Source organism: Amphiprion ocellaris, chromosome 9, assembly GCF_022539595.1.
Source record: "Amphiprion ocellaris isolate individual 3 ecotype Okinawa chromosome 9, ASM2253959v1, whole genome shotgun sequence".
In the NCBI taxonomy this organism is placed as follows: domain Eukaryota; kingdom Metazoa; phylum Chordata; class Actinopteri; family Pomacentridae; genus Amphiprion; species Amphiprion ocellaris.
In genome coordinates this window covers 27,108,331-27,133,857 of record NC_072774.1, presented here as the reverse complement: position 1 = coordinate 27,133,857, position 25,527 = coordinate 27,108,331, and the positions used below count along the sequence as shown (strand labels likewise).

The following is a 25,527-nucleotide window of genomic DNA, read 5'->3' as shown; positions in this document are numbered from 1 at the left end:
ATGCATGTTCTTCTGGACAGTAACCAGCAAATGTGACTGTAGGATAAATGCAGTAAAGTGAAAAGTGCAATATTTACAACTTTAAATGTAATGGAGCTGCAAAAACTGGTACTCAAATTTAGCACCAGAAAATTCCATTGAACAAAATTTGCTACTGATGGGATGAAAAGATAAGCCAGACATTCAGGCCATGCAGCAGGACATACAAAGCCTACATGTATAATGGCCCGAATCTTTTTTTTTGTCAAAACCACCTTGCTCTGTCACTGAGCCATGCACTGCATCGACACTAACTGAATGGACTCCAGCCTCACAGACAGGATCCCAGAGCTGCTCAGGTTAATATGTCACCAGCTTTGGCTTTCACGCACCGTTGTGAAATCCCTGCATGAATACGTGCATGCCGTGTAGCACTATCAAGTGAGAACGGGAGGGTTAATGGTCAAAAGGGCTTATCTCAGCAATTGATCCGCTAGTATAAAATGCAGGGATGGCAGAGACTCAAACTGGGAATGCTTTTCCAGCAGTGAACAAACTATCTACTGTCTCCTTCTCCTGACAGTCTTCATCTTCATTCAAACATGGGAGTTGCCTACAGCGTTGGAGAGTAAGTAAAACATATCACCAGATCTATGAACAATGTGATGCAGGTTCCCGAATATGGTTGTGTTATCTGGAGTTGAATCAGATAGTATTTTGATTTGCTTGTTTGAAATAATTCATGGAAATATGCACATACAATTGCAAAGATGTTATGCCAGTAACTGATTATTTTGAACTGAGTTCAAATCAAAAATAAATACATGATAAACAAACCTTTTGCAAAGTCATGTGGAAGTAATTAGTGTTAATGTGTTGGATGTTGATGTGACTATTTTTGGCATTCTGTGGTAAAGAGCTTGTTGCAGTGCAACTCAAGAAGTTTGAGATTGTGTTAATGAAAAAAATAAGATTTGGATTCCGCAAAATAGAAAGTAGCTCATTGCAATACGATTGTTCCATATAGGAGTTGCCTAATAGTCACTTATGCTCTCAGATAACCCCACTCCAGCATGATGAGTGCTCAAAACAGTTAAAGCATGATTCATTTTCCTTCCATTCATGCCCAGGCATATCAGGCATTCGCTGATTTCCTTTGTCAGAATTAGTTTTCACTCTCATGGGAAGTGGAGCGTGGGCTGTGATTAATGCTGTAAATGTGCAGCTTTATAGTGGTTGTGGAAACCCTGCTATTTATATTAAGACTTTTTATGTAAACTGTACAGGGATTAACAATTTAAAGCTGCTTAGGAACAATATATGATGCTTCTTCACAGGTTTTTAAAAAATGCCCTTTGTCCTCTTGCCTATACAGGGTCGACCACCTCTACACCTTCTTTGTGCAGTGGTCGCCAGATATGTACACTAAAGGCAACAAGAAACACTGCAAACCTCGTTACCTCGTTAGAGAGAAGGACATGGCTGTGATCAACAAGCTTCTCAGCAACTCTGTCAGCCCCGCTGCGAAAAACTGGGAGGTGAGGTTTGCACAAATACAATTACACGACCACAGATCAAACAAAAACACTCCGGGTTTTTGATTCATTAGGTCACGGCAGAAAGCTCTCTGGAGTTCAAACATTTGTGGATCACAATCTTCGCCTGGTAACTTACAGTAACAGAGAAAATAAAGTGCTTGGCAGCGATCCCTGACATTTTGGGAAATCCTACTGTCCATATATGGACATCCTTTTTACCCTCCTTCTCTGCATCCCAGGATCATACACCCATTTACTGAGAAAAGAAAGTGTTCAGTGTCAGAGCTAACCAATAAGAAGACCTCTACTTGAGTTTCCAGCCAATCACAGTGCAAGCAGATGTAGTGAAAGCAAGCAGAGGATGGCTACAAAAGGATGGCTGCCGTTTTAGTGAAACAGACATGTGGTGTAGCAGAGCACAGAGTCTGACAGAGAAATCAAGAGCTATGAAGCAGCTACCAGGAAATATTAAGGTGCTTTATTTTGCCAGTGAAAGTCTGGAGCCGTATGTAGAGGTAAGAATGTGGTGAATAGAATCATGTTAGAAAGTGTATGCATTCATGAGAAAAAAAGATGCTCTACTTCAGTCATCATCCATCCTAACATGTTTCCTGGCTTGATTGGCATCCAGGAATTTAGAAATGAGTTTGCTTGTAATGATTATGTGTTAAAGTAGCATTTTGTGACTTGTAAAATTGAATGTTTACTGTCTGTAAATGAAACTGTCAGCTAGAAGATTGTACAGGAAATGCAGGGGAAATTTTCTGAAAAATTTCTTATTCACCAACTGCTTGCATCTTGTCGCCTCCTGTAGATTATCACAGTAAAGGACCCCAAGCATCGCCTGAGTCTGTGCAGCTCATTGGACTCTGAGGCAGAAGAACCAGAGTACCAGGGGGATGTTGACAGTGTTCTGCCTGTTCTGAGCGACCACAGCCTGCTGCTAGATGACCACCACCTACAGAGAGTAAGTTATACTCAGCAGCAGTTTGGATTATATTGATTACAGCCTTCAGCTAAGGTTCTGTCAGGACATCGTTTGATGAGCAACTCATTTTTCAACAGCTTGCTGCTCACATGCCAGCAAGGACCCAGGGTTACCCATGGCAACTGGTCTACAGCACGGCGGTCCATGGGAGCAGCCTGAAGACACTGTACAGGAACATGGCTGGTCTGGACAGTCCTGTGCTGCTGGTCATCAAAGATATGGACAAAAAGGTTTGCATCTTGGTCATCAGTTTTAAAATCTTCACTTCTCAATACAAAAGTAATAAAACTGATTCATTACCAGCATCTCCTTTCATTAACTGATATCTTTGTCTTTTCAGGTGTTTGGGGCTTTTTCTTCTGATCCATTCAGAGTCAGTAAATATTGCTACGGCACTGGAGAAACCTTCCTGTTCAGCTTCAACCCAGACTTCCAGGTAAGAGTGCAATTGTTTGTGAAGTGGCGTATTTTTATCACAAGAAAATAATGTAAGAATGCCTCGTATTGTGACTGGAGTATTAGTTTCTAATGTCTTGCATGTGACCTTTATCCAGGCATACAGGTGGAGTGGAGACAACTCCTACTTTGTGAACGGCAACTGGCAATCTCTGCAGATTGGTGGAGGAGGGTAAGTTATGTAGTTATTGATTTCACCTATAAAAAGCAAAAAGCAGCATACTGTCAGTGTCATAATGTAATAAAAAGCAAGGCTGTAAAGTAATCACTGTAACGACTAACTGTGAGGTAACCACATTATTCTGTGCTGCTGAATGGTCCAGAGCTTATAATACCAGTTTTCTGCAGTTGTCTGTCTTCAAACATGAAGCACTTTCAAAAGATTTGACATTAATGTACTATTTTCTCTTGGTCTTTAGGGGTCGTTTTGCCTTGTGGCTGGATGCTGATCTGTACCATGGTGCAAGCTTCTCCTGTCCCACCTTTCACAATGCGCCTCTCTCCACACAAGAAGACTTTATTGTTCAGGACCTTGAGGTCTGGACTGTACATAGCTGAATGGGAACGTCTGAAAAGACGAGATGAAAACTGAACAGAATCTGTTGTCCTGTCTGGAGATACAAAACTTCCAAGACTTGAAGGAACGTCTGTGGTGCAGCCACTACTGTACCGACACTGATGGAGCAGATGTAACCATGTGTGAACCTCAGTCAGACTCTTGTGGTGGTTCTCTGGTTTGGTTGGTCTGTACCTGCTAAAGACAAGTGACCAGATGAACTCCTGTGATTCAGGGCCCTGCTGCTTTAAACCACCAGTCATTTGTTAGCAGCTCTGTGCTAAGCCCAGAAAGTAACTGGCATTCAAAGCCCTCCATGCCCTCCTTTTATTATGGAGCGCATTATGATCCAAAGTTCACAGAATTACAGTTGGATGAAAAACTTTCAGCCACTGTAACCACATTCAGGATTTAGGAAATCACTTTTCTTTATTTCATTTTAAATTGTCAGGCATATTTGTAAAAAGAAATGAATGACATCTATGTTTTTACAATATGTGTCAGTGTGTTAAATGTGCATGTGTTCTTGAGTTACATTAATTATTTAATGTTAAAAACACTGTAAGATGGTAGGACCTAGTACATCCTATCTGAGGTCTTACATGAGGTTTGGTTTTGACACTCTTCATTTGAAAAAATACAACAGACCAAACCAGTGAGGCTTGAAAAAAAGAACAGAGTTGCACTATAAACAATTTATTATTTAAGAAAGTGTCCTGATTATGGTGGAAGGGACTTCAGCTGTGTTGACGTGTATTTAACTGTCACTTCTGCTTTTTGTGGGGAGGGGTTTGTGAGACACCTGTGTGCCTAATTAGAATAGACAACACATTGTGGAAACATTCAATTTTTTTTGCATTTTTTAAAAACCAGATATTTAAATATATTTTTAAAGAAAGCTCAAACAGGAAAGCAAAGTACAAAAGCCATTAGTTTGTTTTTCTTATGTGTATATTTGAATGTATGATCTTGCCAGGCGGTGCTGGCACTGCCACTGGTTTTCTGTGGAACAACATTAAAACTGTATTTCCTGTTAAAACTGAGTAAAGGTGTGATTTTTTATTATAATTAACCACCAACGTACAATAACAACACTATTACCTACTGAATTAGATAGGTAGGTAGAAATAGAGACCCACACAACAAACAGAGTGAAATACTTTCATTGAATAATTACATAAATCAGCACAGACTAGAAGGACAAATAAATGTAAAAATTTTAATTACTCAAACTTTAGAGTTTGGAGGTTGATTGTACAGAAAAAGATGCAAAACCAGAGTGAAGGAGACAGTGGTGTGGGTGCAGCAGCAGGTTGGAGGGTGTTTTTCAGGTCTGTGGGGTGTTATGTGTCATTTTCCAACCATGCACACATAGAACACGTAAAGTCCAAGGGAAGGTTATATATATTATAAGCCATTAAAGTGCAATACTGGCTAATATCATGTTTAAAATTTCCTTCAATATTTCCATATTTTCATCCTTTACATTGGCTTTATACCTGGTTGCACAGCCATTGTTGTTCATTTAAACTAAAAAGTAATGAGGGCCACTGATGTTTTCATAAAAGTCGACAAAGTTTTGTTTAATTGATCGATTTAGGCTTCTTTGCTCATTGTTTTTTTTGTTTTTTTGTTTTGTTTTAGTTTTAGTTTTTTTGTTTTAATTAGTTTATTTGACAGGGACCATGTACAGATGAACATTAAACACAAGGTAAATATGTTCTGTACCAGATTATAGTGTACTTGCTACTTACCATCTGCAGTCCCTGGAGCAGGCATTTAAGAGAGAAACAAGTAAAGATAGAAATGCAATACATCACATTCTTAAAAAGGATCTCACATTCTCACATTTAAACAGCTAAAAATAGTCATTTCAAGGACTGTCGATGCTGATAGGTTTGGTTTCTCCGGATCCATTTTTTCGTTTCTTTAGAGAAGTTATTGTAAAATTATAAAAACAGTTATTGTCTTCAGTTCAGTGCGGAGGTTATTCCATTCCGTTACTGCTTTGTAGGAGATGGCCGATTATCCAAAGGCAGTATTACACAGAGGGATACAACACTGCCACCTAGAAGAAACCCTTGTTCTTCTGGTAGTATTTCCAGAATTTCATGCAATGAATAAAAAACTCGAGAGGTGAGGGCACATAACCATGAACAACCTTGAAAACCCAACGTACATTGGCATACACAATCACGTTTTCAAAATTTAACATCCCATGCTTATCCAATATATGACAGTGGTGATACTGTTGTGTCTTCTTATCCAGCATTTTAATGGCTTGTTTAAGTACTGGAGAGGTTTCAAAGTTGTTCTGTTGGCTTATGACCAGCATGAAATACTACATGAAATGTGACATAATCGAAGCATAAAAAGGGGTTTTGCAGCTTCAAAAGTAAATGTTTCTGATACTCTGATACTTTCTGATACTCTCAAGTGCAATTTGTTCATTAACAAATTACACTTTAACCCACATCGCTCTCTTGTGGGAATCCTCTGTCCTTACATTTGCAATTTAGATCGACAATCTGTTGGTTTCCCCTCGTGAGATCGATGAGCTCTTGGATCGACGCTGCAGGTCTGGCTGGTGACTGGTCTTGGTACAACAATGGCCGGAGTCGAAGCTACACAACCTGCTCAGGGTTACATTTCCAAAACTAACAGCGTCCCAACTGAAGGATATGACAAGAAGTGTATTTTCTGCAGGATTGTAAACAATGAAATGGGGACGGAGCTTCTGCACTGTGTGAGAATATTTTAATATGTAATACTGAGTGATTAGCTAGCTAACATTAGCCTGTTTACTGCGTGAAAAGCAGTGAAATTAGCTCTGGGACGATTTAGCTAATGTTTAACGTATAAGTCAACTGTATTGTGCAGTACATTATCTGCTGTATGTTTTTTTGTGCTGTACTTGTAGACTTTGATTCAACTGTGCATCATTACCCCCTTACAAAACAACAGGCTTCATATTTATATGTAGACATTTTGAGTCAACTCACTGAAGACATGTGCTCTTGTTAAGGTGAATAAAAAATGAAAGCACTATGCACTTAGGTGAGGTGACACAATTTCTGATTTGTATAAAAACGTGAAGATATTTTAATAGAAACGTATTTTATTATTAATATTATTATTATTGTTATTATTATTATTATTATTATTATTATTATTATTATTATTATTATTATCGCTGTTACAGGATGAAGAGATTTCATGTTTCAGAGATATTAAACCTGGAGCTCCACACCATTACCTGGTTGTTCCAACTAAGCATGTTGGAAACTGCAAATCACTCAGCAAAGAGCATGTGCCTTTAGGTAAGCTTTAAATACACACCTTTTAACTGATGCTTGTGGACAGGTGATGCAATTACAAGATAGAAAAAAGTCTTCAACAAAATTTCTGACAATGAGTTACTAGTTAACCCTGCAAGTGGATATGCGTACCTCGTGTTAAATATTGTGTACCCAAGAAAATACAAACCAAAAAGCAATATTCTGTCATGAAAAAGTGTAATTTTTAATAGCTAATGTCTCTAAAGGATCCTATGATTGTGTTGTCGTGTTCAGTGAAGCGTATGGTCGATACAGGGAAGGAGATTCTGCAAAAAAACAATGTAACGGACCTCAGTGATGTCAGGTGGGTTACATTAATACACTTTGAGTTTATAGTTATTGAAGCTGTTGTGTATTAGTGGCTCAAGAATGCATGTGTTGCAATGAGGCTGCTCCAAACATTTTGATTAAGTCAAAATTTGTAGCTTGGTGATGCAAACCTCAGATTAAGGGTCAGTCAATTTTATTTGCTCTAACACTTAATTAAAAATCCTTGCTGCCGAGTCACTAAAACAGTTTTTTTCTGTACAGGTTTGGTTTCCATTGGCCCCCATTCTGTTCTGTCACACACCTACACCTTCATGTCCTGGCACCTGCCAGTCAAATGGGCTTCGTGTCCCGCCTCTTCTACAGACTCAACTCCTATTGGTTTATCACAGTAAGAGCCCTGCTTCAGTACTAAAAGTGTTATTGTGTAGAATCAATTGCTTCTCAGTCTCAGGTTTAATCACCATCAGCCTGGTATGTGAGCAGAACCATTTATAAGTTCACTGATAATTTGCATTGTGAAAATCAATATTTCTCTTTTCCGTTTCTTTGTTTTTCTAAAAAAATTGTCTCATCTTTAATTCTTTCTAGATACCCATGATTGACATTTCTTTTTCATTTCTAAAAATTGTAGTTTAAATCACTCAGAAGGGCACTCTTTCATAAGTCTGAGTGTGGTATTTTTTTTTAGCTGCACTTCATTTTAAATTAAAAGTTCTGCCCTGTGGAGGAATTTACGGTGTAAATGCTGTATAAAAGTCATAGAAGTAACTGAGACTGCGTTGTAGATCTGCATTATCAACACATGAATGCCAGTAACTCATAGTGAAACCAACTTAGTTTATTCAGGTGCAGTTTTAAGGTCAAGAAAGAGTGATGTGCTAGTGTCTGTTGTGTCCATGTGTGTTAATGGTTTGCAGGCAGACCAGCTGATTGAGCTTCTCAACTCTAAAGGAGAAACCAACTGATAACTTGGATCCAGTTTTTGCACGAATTGACATGATGAGGTGACTCTTCCTTCTTATAGATGTCATGTTGGATGGGACACACATTACTCTGCTGTCTGTTTAGCCACAGCTTCTGACAGTATTTTAAACCGGTGATGTACCTATAACAACAGACTACCTGATTTTTAGTTTTAGCATGTTTAGTATAAAAACATTTGGGACTTATAGCCGAATAAAAGCTTGAATGATGCCAAATCTTTATTTTATGTTATTTTTTTAATTGTTTTGCTGCTTGAAACGTGTCAAACAAATGTTCTAGGAGCATTCTGGTTTTGACTGTTTTTACTGACAAAGTGAATTGAATCTAAAGTAATGTAATAAAACGTATTTAGTTCATGGACCAAAGAGCATACAGTGTGATTCAGATCTTTCTCATTTTTAATTTCAACAAAATTGAAAGATGGGTTGAGCAGAGCAATAGACTTACTGAGAGGACTTTTCATCATTTCACTGCCAGAAACACCAATTTAGCTCTTTAGCTGTTTGATTTCCTGTTATGCACGTCTGCTTTCATGCTATAAACATCTGATTTTATGCATGCAAAAACAGAAATATATTTAAAACTCTGCAAGAAAGATGAGTGATATAATCCGTATATTGACATAAACTGTGCGTACATTGATTATCTAAGCTGTGTTATTCTTGCAGCATAGCTGACATGGGTCAAAGGATAGAGTAACATCTTCATTAAATATTAATAAGGGTCCTTAAAGTAGGAAGCATGGTGCACTTCATGTTGTTAGCAAGCACTGAAATATAATGCTGTATTTGTTAATACATGCTCATCTGATATTTGATTTGAAGTAATGTGTAAAGGTCTATTAAGAAATGTAATATGGAGTAATGCTACTGTTCTATATTATCAGAATGTAAAAACAAAACCACTGAGCTCTGTTTAAAAAGGTATGCACTTTAAGATTTACTTTAATTTCGAATAAAGAATATATTATTACTTCTCAGGGTCTTTGTCATACTTAGAACTTATTTTATACACATATTTTCTCCCAGTTTAGCTCAGCCTGTCGGTACTTACAGTTCTCATTTGCATTTGCAATAACACAATAACAGACAGAAAATGGTTTCTTTTCTTTATTATAATACACTCATGAGCACTTTCTAGTAGAAAAAATGTTCTGTTGCCTTATGTCAAAAAACATTTATCAGTTTGCATGACCATTACCTTTAATAGTAGCTGATATAATGGTGTTTATCAGTCGTACTGCAGTTCTCTACTGTGTAGTTCTCATTCAATTAAAACATTTTTAGTTTATTGTGCATCTGTCTAAGTGTGGTTCAAGTATACTGAATGTGAAACTGTAACTAATTACCTAATTACAAAGCATACTTGTAATAAATACATGCTCTGAAGCACCCAGGCCAAGTCGGATCAAATTCTTCCTATAGCACCATATTGTCTGTCACAGGCAGCTTCATGTTCTCTTTGGCTTTGGTTCAGCCTCATTAACTGCTGACTTCATTTCAGCTGCTCACTCCTCCACTTTCACCACATTAAAACAAACCAGTAGAGGAAATATAGTAACAGATTTGTCCAGCTAATGTTTAAACTTCTTCATTTTCTCATTTTAATTTTGACTTGGTGCAATGAGTAACAGTGAGTAAAATCTAGTAGTTTAATTGCGAATTACCAAAGATACCTTAATGTGGCGATATTAGGGTGAAATCCCCTGAAAGAAATGTACAATATACATGTCATATTATTATTTGTTGACTGATGTACCTCCAGTTAGGGTACAAATGGTGCTTGCATAGTTTTTGGAGTTTGTAATTCTGATTAACTTACGTCAGACTGTTTTTTAAACACCTGTTGCATGTGTGTAGATACAGTATATGTTGTGTTTTTAGCATTAAGCGAAATTGCAATATATTGAACTTTGGAGCAAAAAAAGAGCTGTTTTTCATTAAGAAAATAGTGCACATTAACTGCAATCTGCACATCGTTCTTCTGCAGTGAGTGCTGCCATAAAGTAGCTGTGCATCTGCATGTACTGCAGCAGGAATCAAGGCATCAACACTAAATCCCACGTCTGTTCACTGCACCAGAGTGATAACTACATGATCATCTTTCCCCTGCCACAGCATCTCCCCCTCAAAGTCCACCAATCTCTGTTTCCTGGCACGTAGAAGAATCCCCACCAGTTTATTAGAAATAGTCACATAATGCTCGAACAGCTTCCCAAATTCTACACTGATCACTCTCCCATCGCCTCCATCTCCATCCTTTTCTCTCGGCTCTCCGATGTTCCTGATCACCTCGCACAGCTCCTGAACCTCTCTGCTGATGTGTGTGTGAGCATCCTTCCCTCTCTGCTCTGTCATGGAGCCCTGCAGGGGTTTTCCGTAGTCGTCCTGACCCTTCTGAGGACCCACCACACTGGGCCGGGTGTCGTGGCTGAAGGGGTTCTGCTTCTGGTACTCCTGGTGCTCACTGGACCACTTCTGCCAGTTGTCCGTCAAGCCTTTCACAGAAACTATACACACTGCAGTGTCATCCTTAAGCTGGGCAGGAGCTCTGACATCATCCTCAGGTTCCATGACTTTGGTGCTCTGGCTGTTTGTCCCCATCACCGACCCTGTTTGGAGAAGAATTTATAGCTTTAATCGGCCGTTTTACATATGGGGATACCATGTTTTAATGTTTCTGTTGTTACTGTTTGTGTTGATTGAAAATTTTAAAAGTGAAACTGAACAAAACTATCTGACTAATCTGGATTTTCAAGCTAAGCTCTCTGTCTCAAGTTAATATCACTGTTCACATTGTGAATTGATGATTAGCAGCGATATCCACAATCTGAAGAGAAAATATAACACAGAATAAATCACAGTTCTGACCAAATCCACAAACAAACCAAATCACAATTTATAGAGTAATCTCAAAGTTTGTACAACCTTTCAGAGATTTGAAGTGAACAGTTATCAGACATGATCTAACTTACATGTGATCCTTCCTTCACCTCAGGGACGCTTCATTGCAGCCAAAGTGCAAACAGATCCTGGTTATACAGTAACTGTGTAATACAGTTTAACAACAGCAGCATTGCTGACAATAGCAAGAGTGCAGATGCCTTTCTGGCACCAGGCAAAACCGCTGTGATGGCCATCTGTCTCAGCCAATCGGCTCTCGGGGCCAAACCGGGCAGCCAATCAGCAGCGGGTGTGGGCGGGGATTAGAAGCTGGCGCAGACGTAAAGCAGATTAGAGCCTGCAGAGGAGAGAGTTTATCTACTCACGCGTCCAGAATAGAAAGATCCTGATGAGTAAAAGTTGCGTATATGTAATATATTAGTTTTGTAATAATAAAAACCACCGTATAATATGAAAATTATTTGTAAAATGCACTGGGAAATTTGAATTATGTTAAAGGTCATGAAATTAATATTAAAATCTTTTTCTGAACACCATATATCTGCGTGTAGATATGTAAAATAATGTGGACATAAAACAACCACATTACTTAGTTAAATCCCAGCCACTGTCTCACAGTGAAATGTAGTCAGTACCTAACTTTTCTGCCATTTTTGGTAGTGTTCCCCAACCGGTACTTTGTGTCAAACCCCAGTTTCAAGTCGGACTTGTTTTGAATCCGCAACAAAGATGGCCGCCTCCAATAGTCGATCATGCCTTCAGTATTTATTACATCTTGCCCACGATAATCTGGACTTCAGGTTACCGGTAACCTTCTTAAAATAATCTCAGTATCTCTTTAGAAATTAATATGGGTGTTTAGGCTTTCTTTAAAAACGCAAAATTTTGAGTTTCTCCTGCCTCAGTTTGCTGTGTTAACTACATGCTAATTCAAGCTGAAAACCGGTAACAACTTAATAACACTATGTTATACCGTTAGGACACCTACATTTTCTCATATCCGGAAATCCTAACATGTTCATTGGTACTTTAATATATGTATATATATATGTGTGTGTGTGTGTCTGTGTGTGTTTGTCAATTCCTAGTTTAGTAGGAAGCTAGCCTCAGGAGCAGATAGATGCCACTGATCTTAAGACATGAAAACTCCTCACAGTGAACCCTAATGATCTATTGGCAACAAAAAGAGGGAGAGTGTTAGAGCCACTAGTCAGGATGAAACAAGCAGCATCCATGAATACACCAGGCAGAACTGCTAAAAGAGGCGGCAGAAAATAGGGCAAGGAAGAGGACATATGGTGGAAGACCTTTAGCAACTTTTCCATTTTCAGCTCAACATTTTCCTTTCCTTCACTGTAATCCCACTGGGGATTGGAGAGGATGAGGCGAAAGGAGTCAAGGCAACAGACATTTAACAAAATGAGACATCCTGGCTTTGACGCTGTTATGCCAAATGTTAGATGAGCAGAACTATTTTTCGTGACAGCATCTATTCACTATGAATTCAATTCAAAACAGGATAGAACTTGACAAGAATATCATACATCAGATTTTTTTATTTAACATGTACATGCTGTGATGTATAACAGGTGTGACATGAATAAAGAGTTAAAGAGTGACATATGATGGGCTGATATGTATAGTAGGCTATATATATATATACACACACGTGTTGGTCCTGCTCTCAGCAGGTTTATATATTCCTGCTGTGTCATCCAACTTTATATGCCACGGATGAGGAAAACATTTCATCAAGGATACATCTATGCATCTTCCCTTGTAGCTCCACTGGCATCCCTCCTTGTCCAGGAGGACAGAGGACACGAGGAAGCTGAAAATAGTGAAATTAGATGAAGTCTAGTCCTTCAATAGGATAAGCAGATACAGGGGGATAGCTGACATCTAGAAAAAGATGGTCTGAAGGACAACACAGATGCGGTGGTCATGGTAGCAAAAGAACAGGGATTAAGGGGCAGCTGTGCAAAAAGACAGTCCAGCACATAGTAGTGAACAGGAGCAGAAGAGGATATTTTTTATAAGGATGTGTCCATACCTGTTGATGTTAACCCCAGGAGGAGGGAGCATGAGAAAACTGAGAAGTGTCAGAGACTGAAGGAACAACTAGTAATAGGGACTGTGACCCCCAAACTGACTGAGTCGCTCCAGCAGATTGCAGATACAACACCGGAGGTTTTTCTTCAGAAGACTGCAGTCCAAGAAACACTTACTGTACAGAACCTTCAATCTCCCAGGCCTTGACTAGAGGACTCATGTTTGTAGAAGAAAGTGCGTTCCACTAATTTCACAGAAGATCAGTTTGTTTGTTACAAGGATCACTGTTGAGCTTGTGAGAAAAAATCATTATCTTTCTTAAACCAGAAAAAAAATATGTTGTGTTTGAAACTGACCATTTAATACCACCCTCTTATGAGCTCAGCAGGTGGAGTCTGAAGGCCTTTTACTAGGCAGTAGAAGTCTAACATAAATATCTTATTGCAATACATTATGTATATTTTATAATTTGGCATTTTTAAAACTTTACTTATACTATGATTTGTCTCATTGAATTCCTTCTGTCTGTCTCAAGCCCTTTATAAAGTACAATTTTATTCCACTAATCTGCCTCAACATGTGATATTGTCCTAAAGAACATAATCCTTATACTAGTAGTCATGGTTTTATGTCCTCATTCTTGTAGGAAATTAAAGCTCTGCTGGCTCTCAGAACAAAACCATTCCGGCCGTGTGAAAACTTCAAAGAAAAGGTTTGTGAATCAAAATGTGTATTTTATGCTTGTCCTTCCTATTTTCTTTGTTGTGTCCAACTCTTTAATTGGCAACAGAATGATGATTTGACATCATCTAGATCAGAATATTTCTGTTCTGTAGACGCTGTTCCTCCAAAGTCACTCCATCAATCCATTTCTTGCCTCTTCTTTACAGTCTCCTTTCTGGTGTCTGGATGGTTTGTGTGAGGATGACGTCCGCAGCATCATGGCCAGATCTGTGTGTGCAAAGTAAGTATTTTAGCTTTGCAAGTAGGAAAGTGACTCACAAGTCTTGTTTGACAGGCAGAACATGTTGTACATAAGGCCATCCAGCTCAGTCTATGTCCCTGTTTCCTTTGTGGTATTACAACGACTGCAATGTTGCTGTAGTTCATGTGATGTTCTCCTTTCAGGTCTGCTTTTGAACTATGGGGCCACGGACAGACACACAGTGAACTCAAAACATCCATCTTAAACTACCCATTAGAGAACATGGTTCGTGATGCAGCAGTTTTTTTTGTTTTTTTTTTATAGTTTGTCATAGTGGACAGAGCAGTTTCTCCATTTTTATTAAAAGTTTAATATAAACCATATGGTGCATACAGTAAATATGTTTGATTTCTGTTTGTTTTGTTCCTGTTTATTCCCTCACAGAGCCCATTCATGCACAAAAACTCCACATACAGAATCAACGTCTACACTTTCAACAAAACTTTGCAGTTTGCAGACAGAATTAAAAGGATTGATGTGAGTAGTTAGATGTATGTGTATGTAAAAAACCATAAATGAGTGCTTGTGAAAAAATACAAACACATATCACTGTTGAAGGCCTGTGTATGTGCAGAATGTCATGTTTTATACTGTTTTTACCAGGCTATGGAGTATCTTCCCTTCGAGGGCACAGTGAGCCTGAAGGAACCTGAGAACATCTTCTGTTTGTTGGAGGATTATGGCACCGACCCCAACAACATCCCTGAGCATCCGAACTACATCTACTTCGGCAGATGGGTGAGATACATTTGACTGTTTAAAGTAATGAGAAAAGGGACCTGCAGCTGAACTCTTCATATCATTGCACGCCAGATAGCGGACGGTCAGCGGGAACTGATTCGCTCACACAGCGTGAAGAACAGACATTTCATAGGAAACACCAGCATGGACGCTGGCCTCTCATTCCTCATGGCCAACCACGCTAAGGTCAAAGAGAACGACCTCATTTTTGACCCATTTGTAGGAACAGGTAAGTTAATCCCGGCACAGATTCCCACATGCGTTCACAGCAGTCACACACTGTATCAGTAAAGACTTTCTGTTCTTTGTCTCGATCCATTTTAGGGAGCCTGTTGGTGGCGTGTTCTCATTTTGGGGCTTATGTATGTGGAACAGATATTGATTACAACACCATTCACGGCAAAGGTGAATTTTATCCGTCTACACCAACTGTGGTCTTGTGTATTTTCTGATTGTCAGTTTATTTTTTACAGTTTAACATAGGTTTGCATACAAGCTTGCGAGTGTTTCTTCAGGTCATTTCTGTGCTCCAAAACGTTACTGACCAAATTTACCAACTGTTGTTTTAGGTCGATCGAGCCGTAAAAACCAGAAGTGGCGCGGACCTGATGAGAATATCAGAGCCAACCTGCGACAGTACGGAACAGAGAGGATGTATTTGGATGTGATGGTGTCTGATGCAGCCAAGCCTGTGTGGAGGAAAGCTGCTCTGTTTGATGCTATCATTACTGACCGTAGGTTCCTAGTTTATTCTGAACAAACCACTCAGTATAAAACATCTAACATGTTGATACCTTTTGCTGCAGCTTAGTGTGATTGCATTTTAAGCTGGTAGAAATAACTTAACGGTATTTTATGCCATCAGGAACCAGGTGTTGGCCAGAATATATGGATCTTGGCTAAAGACCCACTGTTGTTTGTTTGACACATTCAAGGCCTCAGTTTACTTCAAGTCATTAACACTGCAGCATTTAAAATTTGTCTTTAAGGTTTGAGCAATATAGCAGCTAGACTGCTTCAGACATGATCTTCAGCTACCACTATGCTGTCTGAATTCTTTTTATAATAGCGTAAATGTTTGTTTTCTTGTTTTTTGACTCTGGTGTGGTGTTTTTATTGTTAGCTCCATATGGTATCCGTGAGTCCACCAGGAAAACAGGCTCCCACAAGGACATCACAAAACCTCCTGACGGCATGTAAGTTCACCTGATATTCCACCATCATAGATGATTACTATTATTACCTCAGCCTGCATCTCTGGAAATAATTTACTATTCATAGTGTTTCGAGACAAACAAAATCAACTAAATACAGAAAGCCCAGCATTTACTCCAGAGCAAATTTCCCTTAGATCCTAGGACAACTTTTGATTTCTCCTAGGTGTGAGTTATATATCAAAAAAGAAAAATCTCAACAACTTCATCAGTTACATAAGCCATTAAGATCACTGGAGCTCTTTTTCCCTTCTGTGCTGCATTAGCAGAGCTTCCACGACCCTCATCACCCACCTCACTGTCTGTTTTCAATCCTGCCTTGTAATCTTAAGAATTATTTATTCATATTTATTGTTATTATTTTTATTTGCACTGTGTTGGGAGAACAGCATTTTGTGTTTTATGTATGCAAATACACAAGAAATTACAACAAATCTTGAATCTAAAATATTTCCCAGTGTTTAAAATTCTGCTTTAATTTCTCTGTTGTGAACCTTTTGTTTCTTTTATTCTTCTCTCAAGCTACGTCGAGTCTCACGTCCCTGTGTCCCAGGCCTACCATTTGAGTGACATCTTTACAGACCTGTTAAATTTCTCTGCTCATCACCTGGTCATCGGCGGGAGAGTCGTCTATTGGCTGCCTGTCTACAGACCAGAGTGAGTAAACAGACTCATGGTACCATCAGCTGAAACTTTTCTTGACTTAAGGTACAGCTACTACAGTCATTTACTGTAGCTTAACTTTAGCCTCTCAAATGCACATCCAAGCTCTGTAAACTGTGCTGATTAGTGCTACTGGGATTTGAACATTTCGCTTGTGACTGACTATAGTTGTAGCTTGTTAAAAAGTTACCTTGCACTTTGTCCTTGTAGGCTTAGATTGAGGACTGTTGTCTTAAATGCTGCTTTTTTTCAAATAATAATTTGCAACAACAGGGGGCAGGCTCATACCATCAACCAGAACTGCGCAATGCAGACTTGTTGTGAGCACAACCTACATCAGTTCAGCCTATTGTTGGCCTAATTGCTTCCTCAAATAACCAAACAATGTGAAGCAAAGGAGGATTACAATGTAAACATGATTCCATTTTATAAAATCTAATGACTGCACATAATGATCTTGGCTTTGTGAATTAAGGGAAGTATAAACCTAACACAGACAGTAGTGGATGGCCGGTCATTAATCACTTCTGGCTAATTAGTTTCAGGAGCTGCTACAAGCATTAAAGATCCTGAGGTGTGTTCGTAACTCTTTCTTCAGTAGAATAGCTCACAAAGGACTTTCCTCCACACTTTTCCACTTTGGTCTTCTGTCTTCCGGTTTTTCCCTTCAGCACTGTTGCATTCCCGCTCCCATAAAACATTGTCCTCGGTGTGTAACCACCTGTGTGAATGACAGTGTTTATACAGAAAAGGATACAGGTGTGTTGAGGTTTTTCCGCTCATACAGCTGGGCCACAGTAAACCACAACTGACAGTGGTGAGCCCCTTTATATGCCGGCTATATAACATGGCTTTTCTGAAACAAAGTTGTGTATTGTTTAATGTTCTGTGCATTAGCAGAAAATGAAGCACTGACTACATGTGCAGGTGTTCAGCTGTAAAGGTATGAACCACAACAGACTGCAGCAGCAACGGACTTCAGTCAAAGAAAAGCCCCGCAGGGCTGGAACTCTTTCTGGTCACTGATTACAAGACCGGGAAGGAGATGAGATAATCATGCATCCTCCGGTTTTTGGGTATGAGTGTGTCCTCGTGTATGAGAAACAAACAACACTTTGTGTTTCTGTGTGCATCGATACATATGCATGAATGTGTGTGGTCTGGTGTATCAGCACATGCATGCGTTTGTGTCATCATGTTGGCGCATTTGTCTTTGCTACTCATCTCAGCGGTGCTTGACACCGTGCCTGTTAGAGCGCCGAGCCAAAATAAACGTCTGAGGCCAGGCAAGTGAGATATATGAACTATCTGTCTCTATGGTCCGCAGGCTGACCCGTGTGTGTGTGTGTGTGTGTGTGTGTGTGTGTGTGTCTAAGCCCAGACCTAGCCTGTCTCCTGGGCCTAATCTGGGGCTCTACAGGGGAGATATCAGGTTTCTGTTGCCCCCACATACGTTTGTGTGTATCTGCAGCAATGACTGTGATACAAACAGTGGGGACTGTGTGTGTATATGTCTGCCTCATGAGAATGGGGGGCAGTGTGTGTATGTGTGTGTGTGTGTGTGTGTGTGTGTTTGTGTGTGATGACAGGTGACACAAAGTCCTGTCAGCAAAAGACAGCGTCTACACCAGGTCAGACTGCTTAAACTCTCTTCCCTTTCTCCCCTTGAAAAATGAATGATGGAGGTAAAAGTATCAAGACAGATGATGCATCATCAGTCATCGCAGCAATAAAGAGACCTAATTACAACATAAACAAGTGAAACAAAGACACAAAGTGGCTGCACCATCAGAACTAAAGCAATACTTGCTTCATTGATGGAGTAAATGAGTATTGATGTTGTCATTTTCAGGCCATAATTTTTATTTACTTGAGTTTAAGTTTTTGGATTTAACAAATAACTTAGTGGCACTGGCACTTTAACTGGAGGACACTTCATATTGCTTGGGCATCATATTTTGCATGCTGTGAAATTGAGAATTCTCATACACTCAGTTCAAGGACACCCAGCTAAAACAAATGCATTCTAATGCAACGATCTTCTCATAAATTATCCGCTTATGACAGTAGTGTCTAAATAGTTTAGCTACAGTAAATCAAGCTGGTTTTAAATGTGACTGATTAATTAAAGGGAAGCCTGTTGTGGTTGCAGAAGGACCAGAGTCAGATCCAGTAGCCACTGTTACAATGAGATCATTGATTAAGTTGGGATTTTAGACTGCAAGTTTGAAAATCACAATGCTTGCAGCTCCAAGTTCCATCTGCTGCTATTACCAAAACTCACCAGAATGTGATTTTAATCCTTCTTTTAAATTGTCTGTAATGATATTGATGGTGTTAAATGTTCAATTATTTACCACTGTGTACACATACTCTAACCGTAACCTGTTCAATAGGGTAGGCTGAGTCTTACAAGACAAAAAATTCACATTTCCAAACCAACCTTCTTATAATTTTAAATTCTTGCCAAAACAAAGCCAAGATGTTTACAAAGTCTAACTGTCATGAAAAAACAATACTGTTTAAATCAGACACAGCTTGTGAACAGTAGCGGTTTTTCTTTACAAAGTCAAAGAGTGTCATGGAAAAGGTGAGAGACGACCCCCTGCCTCCTCTTCAGCATTAACACCAGTGAAACGGGTCAGACTAACCACTAGTGATTGGCAGCAGAAAATGATCCCCTGGCTGCATCACCACTAGTCACCGTGACGACCAAACATCCCGTCACCACAGAGGCCCACGTGGCCATGGCAACAAGGCAAACAGCGATGCACAAATCTGGCTTTGAGTCGGGACTGTTGCTACTGTGATGGTGGTTTGGAGAAAGTGCTACTGACACAAATATGCAAACACGTACATCATCGGCTGTTAATAGGCCCTAACCTGGCCTGGCCAGCGATGACAGAGCCAGCAGTCGACATGTCAGGTCACATTCACTTTTTCCACCTTCATCTGTACACAAAGTCAGCTACCTTAGCTGTACCAGCCGTGGTTACACTGCACTGTCCGGAGGGTCAGTGCTTGAGAAACAGAAAGAGAAAAGAATTATTGCAATGGGCTGCAAAAAGTTAGGTAGTAATTTTGACAGAATTGGTGTATGTCTGTGTCCTGGCAGCCTGGTAATGGCTTCCAGACAAAATCTGTGGTGTGTTGTTTGTCACACTCCTTTCATTGAATTTTTTAAATGTGTACAATCAAGCTCTATTAGGCTCAGATAAAGAAAATTGGTCTCTGGCCCTTTTCTTTTTGGAAGCTGATCAGTAACTATATGTGTGTTTCTGTGGCCTCTTTCCAGGTACTGTGAGGAGATGGTTCCTCTTCATCCATGTCTCCTTCTCATCAGCAACTGTGAGCAGACACTTTCCAGCCACACTTCTCGTCGCCTAATTACCATGGAGAAGATCAAGGAGCCGGAGGTGAGTGCTTATGAGAGATGAAATGATCGATTGGTTTACAGAAAATCGAAGTTATTTCACCCAAAATGCCTAAAATGTAGCCATTTCAGCATGTCGATTTACTGTTTTTTGTCACATGATAGTAAATGAAATATGTTTGTGTTGGACATGTTGACATTTTTCATTATTTTCTGATGTTTTGTAGATAAATTGATTAATCTGGAAAATAATCAGCCCTAGTTTGCCTGAGTTGAGTTTGAGCTTGAGTGTGTCAGAGATTCATGCCCAAACATGCTTGTTTTTGGTCGTGTGCATCATCAGCAAACAGTGTGCGACTGTGTTTTTCCTGGAGGCATTATAATTCATGCAGCTACTGCGCAGACTGCAAAGTTGATCATATAATCAGATTTCATTCATCCTTTGATTGGAAACACAGCTTCACAACTCTATTTTTTAAGTTATATATTGTGGTTGTGCTGTTGAAAGTGACCTCATATATAACACATTACTAACCTGAATGTGTTTGTGTGCGAGCATGAACAGCAACGCAAAGATGACTTAGTTTGTGTAAACTGAGAGCATGTGTGTGCCTGCCTGTGCATTTAAAGTTTTTCATAAATTGTTTTGTATATGTATGCGTCATATACATGCATGCAGTTTGTGTATATGTGCATGCTTCTACTTGCCGTCTCGCTGGAAGTGATGGTGTCTCTCTGTCTGTCTGGGCTAAATCCTCACCATCTGGCTATGATTGGCTCATTTCTTTTATTCTGCAACCCTAAATGATTTAATCACACATCGGATGGAAAACAATCCATCTTTGGATTTGACATCCATTCCACTTCAAAACCCTAAATTGCTCCCATAATGCGCCCTGTACGAGACGCACGCACAAACACATTGCTGTTTGATCTTATCTGACTGCTGTCTATCTCAGGTCATGGAGTTTTTTTGATTCAAATAGGACTCAGTCCGCACCTATCAGCACTTAATCTTCAGAGTTCACAGCTTGATGTGTGTCAAAGTGTTTTTATGCCCACAACACGTTCCAGTGTCCACACCATTTCTGCATTTTGACATTGAGCTGGACTAAATGCTGTAAATGTTTCCTGTTAAACCAGTGTGGAATTTTTTTTTCCTTATTTATGTACTGTGACATAATATGATTAGTGTCCATGAATTGCCTGTTTGCTGAGTTAAACGTTCATATATGTACCTTCCACCTGTATAGTTGTTGGGAAAACAACTGTTTTCATTCACGTCAGTTGTGTAGTCTTGTCCCTTTATCCGTAATAATTTGGAGTCATAGTTAGGTTGTCAGTCTTTTTACCCAAATTCTTCCCTCAGATTGGTCATGGAAACTGTTTCCAGGTTGCTTGGCAGCATCAGCAAGCAAAAGAGAGGTGCTGCTGACAAATTACAGGCGCAGCGTTGGAGTCATCACTTCCAACTCAACTCACCTCATTATTCCTGTTCCCAGCATCTCTCTTCCTGCCTTCATACCTCCGCTGATCAGCAGCTACCTCACAGCCAAGACAAACTGTTTAGCAGTAGGGATTCATAACAGTTGATATACATTACTAATATGACTAATATACACAGGGCAGTCCTGTTCTTAGAATGTAAACATGGAAAAAGTATGCAAACCTTCTGACGATATTATATTGGCTTGTAGGGGGAATTGTGTTATGCTGTCTTAGAACTTTCTTTCCAAGTTGTAATATTTGTGAAGTTTTTTTTTTATTTTAATAATATTTATCATTAAAAAGAATGCTGGAAATGTATGTTTTTGGACATGTAATGTGGCTAAATGCTGAGATAAGCTGTCTATTGTCTCTAACGGGTGAAAACAGGCAGCTTTCAAGTAGTCAAGTCGAGCACAGTTACCTCTATATTTATCTCTCTGCAGGAGCTCGACAGCCAGGCTCATCTTTCAGACCCACGCTTCAGCCCCTACCAGGGACACAATGCCTTCAGGGAGAAGTATTTCAGTGGACTTAACAAAAGGTGTGGCAAAGAGGACAACAAATCTGAAGTCAATGGCGAGTGAGGGAATTAATGAACCAAGAAAAATCATCAAATCTCTTCAGAAGAGAGGAAACATTTCAGTTAGATCATTGTTGTCAGTGCAGTCAAATGGAAAACATGCTGACCAGATTTTTAAAATGTTACCATTTTTATTTCTTTGCAAATAAATAGATAAAATATAATGCAAGTGTCCTTCTTTAAGTACTTCAATATTGATTTTCGGAATGAAATTAGACAATTGACTGAATGGTAAACGCAGCTCTTATTAATATTTTATAGAATAACTAAAATGTAATCCAGTGATTTAGTCGTAAATTTCAGTAGATTGGGTTGGAAAACTTGAGAAAGACACATTAACGGTGAAATCTGTAATTCTGGGAAAGATTACTGACATTTAGCTAGTTAGCATATTTATGTAGTCTGTGCCAGAGTAGGTCCCAATGCCCCTGTTGCCCCTGTTGCCCCTGTTGCCCCTGTTGCCCCTGTTGCCCCTGTTGCCCCCATCGCCCCCATCTCCTTTCACTTTCTGACTGTCCTGTGTATAGCCACAAATGCAATTGTGCAAACAAGCACAAGACTTCCTGGACTAGTGGATCAGTCTGAGCTACTTTGTTAACAGAGCCAAGTCTGTATACAAACACCAGACTTCTTTTTCAGCACACAGCTACCAGACCGTGAGGAAATATTCACTGAAATGTGTATTGAATTAGAATCCCATACTCCACCTTTAATGGAAGAAAATATCCGATTGATGTATTCTAACCTTTAGTCTCTAATATGGGTCAGGCTCTATGGACTTTGGATAATAAATAGTGTTCTTTAAAACTGCAAAATCCAAGCTAATATATCAAATAACCAAATATACCATGTACCCCTAAAGACATGATCAGTGGTATATGATTATGTCATCATCACAAGGCTCTGCCAAAACCATATAGAACATTACGAAGCAGTTTTCACTCTCCATGACCACTGAATGGATCATTATGTGTAAAATTGGTTACAGCTACTCTTTTCTTTCAATTTTAATATGATTTAACCAACCACACATTGTCAGGGCTTCATATACATTAACTAGAAGCTTCACTGTGCCAGACTGACTTTTACATTGACTGCATTTGAAAAAACAAAAATGCTACTGAGTTGCCTCTAAAAAATTGAATGTAAATGTACATTTACAGCCACGGTTCTGCTTTAGTTCTGACAAAGGGAGCATGTTTAGGCAAGAGAGGCCTCCCTGTGCAGGCAGCAGCCCAAATGACAGGGCGTCCCCACCTCTCCACACACCACTACAGTTAGTCAGCAGCTTTTGTTGTTTTCCAACCACAGTTTACATGCAGCCTGACTCATTATTCATCTCCTGAGAGCGACGCAGCAGACCTTCATGTCCATTACCCCTTTGCTCTGTTTATCAGTTGGGCCTCTGCCTTTTCCACCACACATCCCTCCCCTTCGCCCTGCTTCACAGAGAGAGTTCCAGGCACCATCACATGATACCCGGCTCACCATCGTTTGCGGTGCTTGTTGTTTACAGTTCCCACAGTGCCCTTTTGTTGTCCATCATCATCAGGCAAAATCCAATGATTCCGCAAGACAGAGACCTCTGCTCTCTTTACTTATCACTTCTGCCCTCTCGCTCTTGGTGTTTTCTCGCTCGTGAGAATGAGCGCCATGTTTGCCACAATAGAGGATCCCTATATGTTGAAGATGGTCCTTTTAATGCAGCTGCTGTCTGTTGCTGTGTTCGAGGACTGTTGTGTGTGTGAGTGTGTGTTTGTGGCCACAATACAGCGATAAAACGTGTTCTCAAGAGCCCTCAGTCTCCAATGATGCAGACTATAATTAGGGAGGGGGAAAGGCTGTGTGTGATTGAGGGGGGTTCCTCTCTACACACAACGTAATGCTGTCCAGACGTTGAGGAAATTCTGTTTGTGCGTGTGTTTATACTTGTGTGTACTTGCGAGATCTGGTTTCATTTTATGTTGGATGCAAACTGCAGCACAGCAGTTTCCATATGTCATTCAGTGATAATAAAATGATTCGAGACCTAACTTGTAAATAACGGTCACATCCCAACTGTTGTTTAGTTTCATAATTACAGCGACGGGCTATTCTTGACCTTATTTAATAGTCTATGTGTTATGATATGTTTTCTTTATTTAGTGGGATTTATACCAGCGATTATATTCCTCTTCCATTCCTGCTTTTCTCCTGACTCCGTTCTCCACTTTACCTCCACCGGTTCTCCTCTTCACCTCCTCATGAGCTTCACCTCTGCCCTCTCCTCCTCTCTCCTCTTCTGAAAGGGGAACTCCCTGTAGGAGGAGAGGACCACTGTTTTGGAACGATGACTCCTGATTAAACTCCTCTCAGTCTGAAAATGACCTTCAACCTGCTGAATCAGGTGGTACACCATAAGGTTTAGCAAATCTAAACCTTGTTTAAACAAAAGCAGCCTTAAAGTTGCAGCAGTGTGAGAGTGACTTCCTTTAGTCCTGCCAGTACGTCACTCTGGTGACCAATAAAATATTCCATCACATAACTCCCATTAAACCATAATATGTTGTTTTTACACTTTTTTAAAAAACCCAGATTCAGTGAAGAAGTTACAAAAGACATTCTGAAGTGCTGCTAGGCAGATTTTGTTACATTTAGATGAGCTGTTTTCTCTGGTCTCCAGACTTTATGATCCTGTGGTCAGAGTTTGAGGTGTGTCTATCGTGATGTCCCTATCGCATCTGTTTGCCAGTGACAGATAGCAAGTGATCAGGCACCTACTGACCTCTAATAAATGAGCCTGTTTTTTCACAGAAGTGTGTGGGGCGTGGTTGCAGGGGGATTGTAGGCCTGTATGTGGAGGCTGTGTGGGGGTGTGCATTTTCAGTGTGTGAAGGCAAGAGAAAGAAACTTCATAGCACGCAGCTGGTATGCAGGAGTGTCCAGGCTTCACACACACACACACACACACACACACACACACACACACACACACACACACACACACGTATGAACATATGTGGCACAGGTGTTGTGCACCTGTCCGTAGCCAGGGGAGTTTGGACACCTGCAGGTCCTCCACCCCTTCTCGCCTTGCCTCCCCCGCCCTCAGGTCAACTCGGTGCCCTCTTCCACCCCGGGAAGCCCTGATCAGCCCTTTAGTTGATGATGGAGGTAAGGTGAGAACTGTTATCTCAGTGTCTGGGAGGAGAAGCACAGCAGAGCAGGAGCCATTATAGCGCTACAAATCACCACAGGAGTCCCATGTCACACAGCTGTGTGAAACTCAAACCATGCTCAGAATGAAGTACAAGAAGAAAAGGATGAACTAGGAGGGGACCATCAGAGCAGAGAGGAGGGTAGAATATCTTGTGATTTTTCCGGTTGTTGTACAATCAGTGATACAAGTTCACCTTTTTCTTAGAACTACTGAATTCAGG

At 39.9% G+C, this 25,527-nt stretch overlaps 4 protein-coding genes across 5 annotated transcripts; 3 read left to right on the top strand and 1 right to left on the bottom strand.

The window, feature by feature from the left end:
* Window positions 1–449: 449 nt before the first annotated feature.
* On the top strand, window positions 450–4,556 carry LOC111562399 (nuclear receptor coactivator 7). 2 transcript variants are annotated; one of them, XM_023260900.3, is made up of 7 exons: window positions 450–607; window positions 1,355–1,517; window positions 2,332–2,484; window positions 2,583–2,735; window positions 2,846–2,941; window positions 3,060–3,133; window positions 3,381–4,556. In XM_023260900.3, exons 1-7 carry the CDS (start codon window positions 582–584, stop codon window positions 3,517–3,519), a joined length of 804 nt encoding a protein of 267 aa, XP_023116668.1. In that variant the 5' UTR covers window positions 450–581; the 3' UTR covers window positions 3,520–4,556. The 2 variants fall into 2 exon arrangements, with proteins under 2 accessions (XP_023116668.1, XP_023116685.2); XM_023260917.3 differs by lacking the exons at window positions 450–607; window positions 1,355–1,517 and adding an exon at window positions 1,530–2,032.
* A 1,544-nt stretch (window positions 4,557–6,100) lies between these two features.
* On the top strand, window positions 6,101–9,081 carry hint3 (histidine triad nucleotide binding protein 3). The gene is made up of 5 exons (XM_023260889.3): window positions 6,101–6,263; window positions 6,720–6,837; window positions 7,090–7,159; window positions 7,387–7,513; window positions 8,043–9,081. The coding sequence occupies exons 1-5, from the start codon at window positions 6,126–6,128 to the stop codon at window positions 8,088–8,090; spliced, it is 501 nt and encodes a 166-aa protein (XP_023116657.1). The 5' UTR covers window positions 6,101–6,125; the 3' UTR covers window positions 8,091–9,081.
* Window positions 9,082–9,205: 124 nt separating this feature from the next.
* si:dkey-29b11.3 (actin-binding Rho-activating protein-like) lies at window positions 9,206–11,231 on the bottom strand. Its single transcript, XM_035943816.2, has 2 exons — window positions 11,084–11,231; window positions 9,206–10,720 (listed from the first exon to the last, which is right to left on the bottom strand). The coding sequence occupies exon 2, from the start codon at window positions 10,710–10,712 to the stop codon at window positions 10,179–10,181; it is 534 nt and encodes a 177-aa protein (XP_035799709.2). The 5' UTR covers window positions 10,713–10,720; window positions 11,084–11,231; the 3' UTR covers window positions 9,206–10,178.
* A 493-nt stretch (window positions 11,232–11,724) lies between these two features.
* On the top strand, window positions 11,725–22,272 carry trmt11 (tRNA methyltransferase 11 homolog). The gene is made up of 13 exons (XM_023261074.3): window positions 11,725–11,819; window positions 13,711–13,776; window positions 13,955–14,028; window positions 14,193–14,274; window positions 14,434–14,526; window positions 14,653–14,787; window positions 14,863–15,019; window positions 15,115–15,195; window positions 15,360–15,524; window positions 15,914–15,986; window positions 16,527–16,661; window positions 19,963–20,083; window positions 21,972–22,272. Exons 1-13 carry the CDS (start codon window positions 11,742–11,744, stop codon window positions 22,110–22,112), a joined length of 1,401 nt encoding a protein of 466 aa, XP_023116842.1. The 5' UTR covers window positions 11,725–11,741; the 3' UTR covers window positions 22,113–22,272.
* Window positions 22,273–25,527: the final 3,255 nt, after the last annotated feature.